The 11,683-nt window shown below is 44.8% G+C and overlaps 1 protein-coding gene across 2 annotated transcripts; it reads right to left on the reverse strand.

Moving 5' to 3' along the window:
- Positions 1–9,117: 9,117 nt before the first annotated feature.
- Positions 9,118–11,490, reverse strand: LOC101772400 (polygalacturonase At1g48100). Of its 2 annotated transcripts, none has more exons than XM_004962490.4 (6): positions 10,901–11,490; positions 10,650–10,817; positions 10,470–10,514; positions 10,164–10,371; positions 9,967–10,048; positions 9,118–9,849 (listed from the first exon to the last, which is right to left on the reverse strand). In XM_004962490.4, exons 1-6 carry the CDS (start codon positions 11,345–11,347, stop codon positions 9,345–9,347), a joined length of 1,455 nt encoding a protein of 484 aa, XP_004962547.1. In that variant the 5' UTR covers positions 11,348–11,490; the 3' UTR covers positions 9,118–9,344. The 2 variants fall into 2 exon arrangements, with proteins under 2 accessions (XP_004962547.1, XP_022680591.1); XM_022824856.1 differs by having other exon boundaries at positions 9,118–9,852.
- Between the last annotated feature and the right edge of the window lie 193 nt (positions 11,491–11,683).

Consider the following 11,683-nt stretch of genomic DNA (forward strand, 5'->3'; position numbering starts at 1 on the left):
TCGATTGGGAGGATGAGAAAAGCACCATATCGGTTGATGTGCATTCAATAAGTAGGATACAGATAATAATTAAACAACTGCATTGAACCCAACAGTGCATTTTCTGATTTATAGTCCATACGATATTATCTCCGACAGGCTATAAATAGGACGCATTATATTACTGGAGTTCGGATGGAGTTGGGAGAGCACAGAGCTCATAGGGCTTGCTGTGGTATAGGAGTAGGACTGGGAGGCATGAGGAGTATATATAAGTTAAGTTTCCTTTGTATCTAACCTGCACCGGAACTCGCTGCGATGTACATGCCACCATGGGTCTCTTCCCATCCATGGGAGGCAGCGGGAGTCTATGCTCTTGCAGAGCACTGCAGGATTGTGCTTCCTATGAACTGAGTGGCATTGGTCACAGCAACGCTTATTGTGCTTCTGAAGTACTACGGGATTGTGCAAACACGAGGGATCCATCAGCGGACTTACTGTGACCTTACAGATCATACCAACCTCTTGCGAGTATTTTTTTTTATTCGCTTGTTAGTGAATACAGTACACCTTTTGTAAGCTTCCAGTACATGCACTGGTTTATTCTAATTCAAACGGACGGCTTCATTTTGAAACGTAAAGTGAACTGCTGTTTGATAAAAATGATGATCAAAATCGAAGAGAGGTACAATATAATGTATCACCAACTGGTTTGATGGTGCCGACTGAGTAGTGCATTAACTAGTGAACATGCTACAGCAGATATATATTGAACTGAGCAAAAAGTACCGATTGATGGGATGGAATCAAATACATGATATTGTGAGATACATCATTTTGCGTCAATAAAAGAGCAAACGATCGAGCACTGCATTAGTGTGCTACAAGCTGAGAGAGATTCATGGCTCTCCTCCTTCCTTTTTTGTCCAAGGGAGATGATGGACATTTCTTAGTGTGGGGATTAATTCCTAGAAGCTGTACGTTTTATTGCCCGGTTTCCCTTATAAACCCGGCCAATTCTTTTCTTCTAATTTATCGGCAAAGCAAAAGGCTTTTGCCATCGTTTTGAAAAAAAAATGCCTAGACATGACGGCCACCCTAGCTACTTGCTTACTGCTATAATAGCTTGGCATGGGAGGTGTGAGGAGGTCTCTTGTTGCAAATAACATTCAAAGACAATGATGATACAGAAAGCATTGGAGGAGTTCCATATGGAAATGAACTGCATGCGGTGTCGTTTACGGGGCAAAATGGTCCAACCAAACAGGCACCTAAAGGCATGACCTTCTGTATATGTTTTGGGGAGGACTAGATGATTTGTATCTCGTAAAAACATTAGATAATTGCACATCTATTTTAATTTCAGTACAAGCATTGGTTTTGTCATATACGGAACTAATAGTTTTTTGGTATTTGATCGAGAAGAGCCTTAAAGTAAAAGTAGGGTTACAATTTCGCTTTGCAATAGAGACACTAAGATGGCACTGATGGCAGACCGGCTTGGCCATCTATCTCCTGGCACGGTCTGAATGAAATCTTAAGGCAGCGAAGTGAGCAGTCTACCATGAACATGTTGAGGTACATTTACAGTTCCCTGGACTGGAAGCACGATAAATTAAACTGAATAAAATGAAAAAGTACTTCTTTATGAAATACCGTGCTCTCTTTTGAGTCCATAACAGAGCGGATGTTGTTGTCACAAGCCCCTTAATATTCAGCTATATATGAGCTGAGATTGATCAAATTTTAATTTACTCATCATCTTGTGTTGCGTCAAAGAGATGTATTTTTCTCTTCTAGGATGCAAGTGAGATGTCTCTTCATGGATTGCACCCTACTCCATTGCTTCAGTAATTGGCTTGGGAGGTGTCAAGAACTCACCTGTCATACACCTCTTTCTAGAGCGATGATGTTCAGCAAGGCCATGCATGAGTAATACAATAGGATGAACAGAAGGTACACATATGTTCTTTTCATTTTGAGATGTCGTTATCTTAATTGTTGCACATTACGCAGCTCCAAGACCTGCAAAAGTAGGGTGAGGCGCTTGAAGACCAGACGAGGTCACACGCGATTTGACATGCGCACTCTGCACTACAAGATTTATAAATATTGCCTAGAGTATCCTACAAGTGGCCGACGGGAACTCCAGCATCATTAGTATCTCCTCTCCAATGGCTGACGGTAGTTTAGCAGTAAAGTAGGATTTCCCAAGAGTGAAAATGAATTCCTGACCAACCATTTGCGACCAAGAATAATAGCAGACGGAATGGACAAAAACACAAAGTCCCCGTCAGCCACTTGTTCAATAACTCTCAGCGTATGTTATAAATCTTGTAGTGCTGGCTGACGCAATCACCAAATTTACATTGTTTTTTTAGTTTTTTACATATTTTTCATCATACTATTTACACGTTTTCTGAATACTTACATGAACAGAAATAAGGTGCAAGTACATTAGTCTTGACTAAATATATAATGGTGTTAATCTTTGCATATCTTGGATGTTATTGGAGAAAAACTAATGTACGAGACATCTACGATCACGCCAGTCCACATCATGAAGAATCATTGAGACATTTGTCGGACATAAAAAACAATGAACTATCATTGCGGCACGAAGGCAATTTACCCCTATTAAAATAGGACTTGCCATAAAAATTGAGTTCTTGTATTATGTAGGGCAAATAAACCTACTTAGCAAAGGTAGTTACCCGTATCTTTGCTTAATTTCATAATGAAATTTACTTTTATTTTATTTATAAGTAAAAGGGACCTGGCTTGTTCATTATAAATAAACTCTTAAAACCTAGAACTAGCTAGCTTAACCAACATGATGGATTAAAATTTCTTCAAAGCCTTCTGAACTGGAAATAATATAGTATAAATTCAGTTGAATGAAATGAAAAGGTACTTCCTTATGAAATACCGCGTGCTCTCTTTTGAGTCCATTAAAGAGCGGATGGTGTTGTCACAAGCCCTTTACTATTCAGCTATATAAGAGCTGAGTGATGGAATTTTAATATACTCGTCATCTTGTGTTGTGTCAAGGAGATGTATTTTTATCTTCTAGGATGAAAGTGAGATGTCTCCCATGAATCGCACCCTACTCCATTGCTTCAGTGATAGGCTTCGGAGGTGTCAAGAACTCTCTTGTCATACACCTCTTTCTAGAGGGATGATGTTGAGCAAGGCCATGCCAGAGTAACACAGGAGTAGGATTAACCAAAGGTACATATATCTTTCATTTTGAGAAACGGAATTCATCTCCTTGTCAAAATTCTTTCAGATTACGCAGGTCATGGAAGTAGGACGAGGCACTTGAAGACCAGATGAGATCACGAGCGATGTACCTGTCCTCTCTGTTCCACAAATTCGCTGTGTTTTTAGTGTTTTATATATTTATTGTACATTTTCCATGTTTTCTAAGTGTTTACATGGACAAAATTAAGGTGAAAGCACATTAGTCTTGGCTATAAATGGTGTTAATCTGTGCACCGAGGTCTTGGAGATGTTATTGGAGAAAGAATAATTTGTGAGACATCTGCCATCATGCCAATCTACAATAATATGAAGAATCATTGACTAGACATTTGTCGCGTATAACAACACAGTGAGATCTCGTTGCCGACACATAGGTAATTTACTTGATAAGAAACCGCGCTTCGTATTATGTACTGCCAATAAACAATGGTAACCAGAATACTACTGGAATCTTTGCTTATTTTTTAATCAAATTTAAGTTTATTTTAATTCACAAGTAAAAGCGCGATCTGGCTTGTTAATTCTAATAAATAAATGATTAAAACTTAACTAGGTTAGACAACATAATGTATTGAAATCCATTCAAATTAAGCCGACCATGATTGTTACTGTTTATGTTTGAAATTACAGCGCAACCCTTTGACGAACAATTGATCTATTAATGTATAAGTTTTGCCCAAAATTGATTTGTGGTAATATTGTGACCAAAATTAAGCAAATGAGGTTTCATATGTATGAGATCTGACTTTTGAACATCTCAACACAGAGACAAATGCCAACATGAGAATAGGTACATATCATTCAATTCTTTGCACTCGATAATTGAGATCTTTGTCTTAATCTAGAGGTATATTCACTCTACTTGTTAATATATATAGTTGAACCAATCTAGAGGCATGGACTAGTACATATAATAAATAATTGCATTGAACTGAACTATGCATTTTATGATTTCTGTCCATACGATATTACATCGGACAGGCTATAAATATGCCACATTATATTACAGGAGTCCGGATGGAGTTGGGAGAATAGAGAACTCATAGGGCTTGCTGTGGTAGGACTGGAGGCGTAAGGAGTGTAAGTTCGGCTCCTTTTGTATCTAATTTGCATGGGAATTGACCATAATGTACACACCACCATGGGTCTGTTCCCATCCTTATCAACAAGATAGCTGCCCCCTGATAAGAACGCCTAACCATTGCAATCGAATTTACAGAGGGAGCCATGGGGAGCAGGCTGGCCCGTGACAGGGAGCCGCGAGCAGACAGTGGAATGCCACTGGTTGGGCTGTGATTGGGCCGGGCATCACAGAAATGAGCTGGTAGGTTACCTGCGGTAGGGTGGCTGGTCAGGATGTCACACCTGATTTTAAAACAAAATCAAGTGCTATCTATACGTATACTAGGATTAAATTTTATATAGCGATATTATCAATGAATAACAGTAACAATATCACGTAAAAAATATAAAGAGTCTATCAGAGATATACGCTTAATCATGGAAACGAAGGCTCCAAACTTCACAAACAGACGACTGGGGGTTGCGTACGCCTAGAACTCAGCATCATCTTCACAACAACTTCATAATAGCTTCTTCTTCTGAGCAACGTTAGTTATAGCAAGGGTGAGCACATGTCGTATTCAGCAAGTGTGGGAAAAATATGAATGCAAGGTTTAAATAAGGAAAGGCTTACTAGTTGACTGCATTAAGCATTTTTAGTTGGTCAAATTTTATTAGCACCTGATTGCTAAAGTATAAATATATACCAACCCATAATTAACATAAATATAACCATAAGCATATGGCAGAAACATAACCATAAGTTAAACCACGATTTAAGTCCATCTTCAAGTTCAATTATCATGTGAGGGTCCAGACCGTTCTTGACCATGAGCACGGCTGATATATTAATTTTACACTCTGCAGAAGTTGTACATCTTTACCCACAAGTCATGTAAAAGCTTAAAAAAACTTTAGACCCAACCATGTTGTGCTGATCAGGCACTCATCACACTGCCGAGGTGTGACTGCATAGGGACACTACAAGGCCTTTACAAAGATTCCCTAATAAGTGGTAACCTGCTAAGGTTTCAGGTCGAAGCAGAGCATAAACCTCTCTCAAGACTGCGAAGCTACCATAGAGTAGATTAGCCTGAGGGCCGGGCTATACCCCATCAACACCTCCCATCTTGCCCTTTTGGTAAGATTACCCCAAACTAGAGTCTCTAATTAATTAGTCAAGACCAGAGCCATGTAGTCCTTGTGGTTACACTATTTTTCTGGATGGTTCTCCATGTTCCAATTAAGCATGGTGATCTTGTATTATTGAAAGATATAACATAAATAAAATAATTTTAATCATTAAGTTCATTAAAACCATCATAACCAAGTATAGCAGCTAAGCAAATCTACCCAACAAAAAGGTAAAACCCAGATTAACAAGAAATAATCATAAAAACTAGGCAAACCTTAATAGTACCCATCAAAGTAAAAAATTAAATGCAGAGCAACGCAAATATGATTAAATATAGTTATTGGGACAAAAGCATAAGGGCACACTTGCCTTTCTCCAAAGAATAGCTGCTCAGATTATCTTCAGCTCTTGTTCCTCAAAGCTTTCGAACAACGTTCCTTCTACTCACATCAATTATCGGCACAAGCAAGCATACAAACAAACAAACAAGCATAACTAAGAACAATACATCAATCAAAAGAAAAGCTTTGAAAGAACGCACTAAAGGATAGGGCTCGATTCTAAGATCGTGAGGATGCAATAAATGCTTAAAACGGAACTAAGGTTGAAAAGGCATGGCTATCGAGATGTTTAGATTATTATCAAGCAACAAAGGCTATGTGCTAGAGATATTTTAACTCAATAAAATCATGTGTAAACGTATTTCAAAGAAACACTATGTTAGAATTAACCCAAATTATATTAGTATCCGAAAAAGGTTGCAATAAACTTAATCAAATTTCATTTGTAAATGTGTATGTGTAAATTATACAAATTAAACATTTATTCGGAAATAACTTAGATGAAAACATCGAAGCGCATAGCTTTATGATTCGTATTGAACGAACCAAGTTATAATTAAAAAAACATATTTATATTTACATTAGCTAAATTAACATTTAATTATAAAAATTCGAGATATAACCTACATAGCTTTTAGTTATAAAACAAATTAAAATAAACATTAATCAATTTAGTTTACTTATGAACAATCATGGTGTAGCACTTAATTAGATTTTATTAGAAAACTAGTCCAATAGGTATTAATTATTAGCACTTAATTATGAAAGCGAGCTAAAGATCTAAATAGCTTTTAATTAGGAAACAAGTGCGTAAGTAATTAACCATATTAATACTTTAAATAAATTTCAAAACACAAAACATGATTAAAACTTGCTTCTAACACGTAGTTGAAGTTGATATTAATCTAACACAACAAGAACGGGTTAAATGGAGCTAAAACGTGAAATCCACAAGCTAAACAAGGTTGAGGGGGTCTAATCATGATTAACCAAAGGTGACAGGGGCCAGCAAGGAAGTTCTACAAGACACTATAAATAGTGCTCGCAAAATTGATAAGGCTCAGGGTTAGCTGTGTTAAAGATCTCGGGTGGGACTGGTTTGCAGGGAAACCAAAAGATACAGGGGGTTTTCTGTGAAAGGCTCAAGACACATTGGTTTATTCTAACTCGATCTTACGGCGGCTTGATTTGATAGATGAAGTGAACTACCGTTTGATGAATTGAGGCTCAAAGAAGAGAGCTACAATGTATCAATGACACCACTACAAGGCCTGTAGCCCATCACCAATTGGTTTGACGGTTCCGGACTAATTAAGTCGTGCATTAATTGATGAATGTGCTACACAGCAAATATATATTGAACTAAACTGAAGGTACTAGCTGATCGATGGGACGGTACCTGTACGTGATTTTGTGATCTATTTTGGTACGATAAAAGAACAAACGAGCACTACATAAGTGTGCTACAAGCTGAGATATAGATTTCTGTCTTCCCTCCCTTCTTTTTTGCCCAAGGGAGATGATAGATGGACATTTCTTCTTGATACTAAAGTGACATATATACCTGAACATGGCGGCCACCGTATACTTCCTACTTGCTTGCTATGATAGTCATAGGCATGGGAGGTGTCAGGAGGTCTCTTGTTGCAAATACCATTCTACAGCAATGATCTTCAAGAAAGCTATGTTGCCGTTTGATATGCAAATCAACTATGGGTGACGAACTCCTTTCGTTTGAGAGGCCCGTCTTCTTTCTCCCAATTATTATCCATGATACAGGTTGGCGTATGGTGTGCAGAACTTGGAGGAGTTGCTGAAGTTCCTCACGTTCCTGCGTATGCAATCAACGATTTGGTCGTGTTCTCTTTACATGGTCAGAGTCATTTGAATAGTTATTAGTGTGGCAATCTGTGCACCTCTTTGGAACGGTGATAGTGGAAGGTTTGTAAGAAACATTATCTGTAGATTTAAAGTGGTCACTCACGATACTGCTCTTTTTCCCCAGAATGGATTTTTTCTGAATAAAGCGGTCACTTGTCTTATATATAGATGATACATAATGTTTCAGAGTTCATTTTGGTTTGTGCATGATCTTTTTTCCACTTAGGGCCTTGCCCGAATTTCATTACCAGAAGCAACGAAATTACAGAGTCAGGTACAGATTACAACCAAGTTTAAACCGACTGAACTGCAAACAAAAGAGAACTTCAACTGAAGGGCACAAAGGGCCCTCTAGCTGAAGAACGAACCACCAGAAACTGGAGATAGAAAAGCATACACCCAGGAACTTCAACTGAAAGGCACAGAGGGCCCTCTGTTCGATCTTGTTCCCCCGATAGCAGTGGGCTGGGCCGGCAAGTGTGCATGCGCCTCCAGCTGCCAATCCTACTCTGGCTTCCGGAAGCCAGTATCTTATATGGCTTTCCGGTACTTTAAGATTCGTGTGGCCCTTAAGACGATCTCTTCCTCCTTTCTTCTTCCTTCGCCTCTCTCTCGCTCGCTCACGCCGTCACACGCCGCCGCCGCTCGCGGACGCTGCCGTCACTCGCCGGCAGGGTGGGTGGGGGAAGCGGCGGTGGGGTTAGAGTTAGGGTTCGAGGTTGCTGGGTAGGGGCTCCAATGGTCGGCGGCCATAGAAGAGGAGGGTTCGGGGGCGGCGTGGAGGCCCGGCGGTGGTGGCGGGTTGGCCGGTGGCGGAGGCGAGGAGGCGCAGGAGCGCCGCCGGCCGGGCGGGGCTGGACACCCGGTGGGTCGGTGACCCGCGGCGGGGGCAAGAAGAAGGTTGGGGTAGGAAGGGCGGGATCGAAGGCCAGCGGTGGCCAGTGGGCGGGCGGCGCGGTGGCGAGCTAGCCGCCGGTCGGGGCGGAGGACGAGGCGGCGGGGGTGGCGGCGCGCTATGGAGGGAGCCAGAGCGGAGGTGAAGAAGAGGAGGAGTTGGGCTTGATGGGCCGGAAGCCAATTATCTTATCCGGCTTCCGTGCACCATATAGAAAACCCCCCAGCAGCATGCTAACGTGCGGAGGTGAACATGGACCGGATGGGCCATTAATCTTGCTTGAGCCTTGAAGGACTAATAAGCCCACACGTGCATAAGATTTTCAGAATTAGATTTTGAAATTAGAAATTAGTTTTTGAATTCGTGTGATTTTTTGGATTCCGATTTTTGGGATGTTACATAGTGCTATCTCCTCCTCAACTCGCTCCTCCTGAATGGCCACCCTGACGTAGATCACCAAGATGGCGGCGTGATCCCGTGTCATCCATATATCGATAGTGATACTGTGTATTTTTTGATCCGTAGCAACGCACGGGTAAATTTGCTAGTACAGTACATTGATTTGCGAACACACCCGTGATTGTCTGGACTTATTATTATCCTTCGAATCCACATTACAAACGGTCAATGCAAGTTTATTGAGAGGGAGCGAAAGCACACATGTACAACTCCACGTAACTCAGATGACGTTTGTGGTACTGTACCCAATTAAGTCACCTAGAATAGATATATACGACCGATTCATCAGAGTAAGTTCTACTAGCACTACGTACAGCTGCACAGCTTGTCATCGGCACTTGAGGTCCGGGTTGTCGAGGAGTGCATCCGGCAGCCCCTCCTGCAGGCAGGTAATGGGCGGGATGGTGGGCGTCTGCTGCGTCCCGTAGGCGCTCCAGCAGAAGGGGTCGTCGACGAGCTCGCCGCTGGCTGGCAGGAGCTCGACCTCGGACATGGTGATGTTGGTGCAGGGCACGGTGTCGCTGCAGGCGAAGTGGATGGGCGCGGCGCGGACGTCGTAGGAGCCCCGGACGTTGGTGTAGGAGACGTCGGTGACGTGCACGGCCGTGGACTGGTTCATGCACCGCTTGTCCAGGCAGTAGTACTGGTCCACGATGATGCAGTTGCGCACGTTCTCCATCACCACCGTGTCGAAGGTGATGCCCGACACGGCGCCCATCCCGCCCTGCCACGTCTTGATCCGCAGGCCGTTGTCCGAGTTCCGGATCACCGCGTTCCGCACCGTCACGTTCGCCACGCACGCCTGCGAGTTGTGCACGCCAAGGCTGCCGATGCTACTAGGACATGGGAGCATGCATCATTGTTTATGGTTTTTTTTAATTGCTACTAGGACAAAACAATAGCCGAAAAACGAAAAGGAAAACAGAGGAAGGAAACAGGGGCCTACAAACCTTATGCCGTGCCCAGGTCCGCAAGTAACATTCTGTATGTCCACGTCGTAGCTCCCGGTGCCAATTGAGATGCAGTCGTCACCTACTCCAGAGAAAATCTCTCTTCAGTCGCCAACACTTTCTCACGGCGTTTATTTTCTTACAAAATTTAACGAAAAACTAGCTCAAATCAGGATCCGCGGCAGTCAGCTACCCACCGTTGCTGATCCTCGAGTTGTAGATGGCGACCCGCTCGGTGTTCTCGACGTGGATGCCGTCGGTGTTGGGGCTGTTGGCCGGCGAGCTGATGTAGAGCCCGTCGACGCGCACGTCGCTGCAGCCGTCGAACCGGAAGTGGAACTCCGGGCTGTTCTCTACCCTCAGGCCCTCCACCACCAGGTTCCGGCTCATGAAGAACCTCACCAGCTGCACACACACATACACACATACCAAGCTGCTGCATTTAACATGATGAATGATGGCGATGATGCAGAGGAAGGACGCCACGGCACATTGCCACATACCGTGGGGCTGTCGCACGGGCCACGCAGCGTGGAGCCGTTCGGGCCCTGCAGAGAGCGAGAGAGAGAGTTTGGGCATGGAGCTTGTGACGACGTGACATGGGGTCAAAGTTGACACGAATGCTTGGGCATTGGGATTGCAACAATTCCCAAGCATTCTGAAATGCCGATGGGGGGGCGTACCCTGTGAGGTTTGCAGGGGAGGTTCCACCAGTCCTCGCCGTTGCCCTCGATCGTGCCGGAGCCACGCAGGGTCATGCCGTCGAGGTTGGAGAAGACGACCCACTGCCGCCGGTTGTCCGACGCCGGCCAGCAGTCCGGCCCGTCCGGCGGCATTAGCACGCCGTCCACCTGCACCACACGCACATTGAAAGTTTGGACCAAGACCTGAACTTGAAGACCATGGCTTTGCAAGAGTTGGAATTGCTCGTTACTTGGAACACGAGGCCGGGCTTGCACGGCCCGGAGAAGGTGGTGGTGGTGATGGTGAAGGTGCCGTCGGATGGCACCAGCAGCACGGCGAAGTCGGAGGCGCAGGCCGCCTTCCACGCCTCCCGGAACGCCTGGGTGTCGTCCGTCGTGCCGTCCCCCACCGCGCCGTACGCCCGGACGTCGAACACGCACGGCTCATCCGGAGTGGCCGGGTCGGAGGGCACAATGCCCGTCGGTGGCTGCGGCGTGACCGGCTGCGTGTCGTCATCCGCTGGCGGAACCACCGGCGACGACACCACAGAGCCCTCCTTGCCGCCGCCGCCGCTCCGCCGGCCGCCGCTGCCACGAGGCGGCTTCTTGTGGAAGTGGCTCCTCCCGCTAACGCCGTAGCAGCAGAATGCCACGGCCATCAACGGCGGCAGGAGGAGCAGCCTAACTGCTACTCCCATGGCCAAGCAAAGCTCTGCTTCAAGAAACAGGGGACAAGCTAAGGTGGTGCGTGCTTGCTGTGACACTGAAGAGGAGAAGCCCCGAGCTCTACGTGAGCGACAGCGTAAGCCGGAATGGTGAGGACAGGCGGTTAGTCGTTGGAAAGCGGAATGGTGAGCAGGGAAAGGGGGTGGTGGTTCGTGGCCGTGAGGCGCCGCCCGGGGGGCCACGGGTCCCGGTGTGGCGACCCGTGAGCGCGGCTTTGTTGCGTAGCTCGCCAGATGTGCGGCTGGGCGCGCGCGCACGGGGCTTTCCTGCCGGATACGGACGGGAGGGCGCCGGGGCCAGCAGGGACT

This window comes from Setaria italica, chromosome III (assembly GCF_000263155.2).
Source record: "Setaria italica strain Yugu1 chromosome III, Setaria_italica_v2.0, whole genome shotgun sequence".
NCBI lineage: Eukaryota > Viridiplantae > Streptophyta > Magnoliopsida > Poales > Poaceae > Setaria > Setaria italica.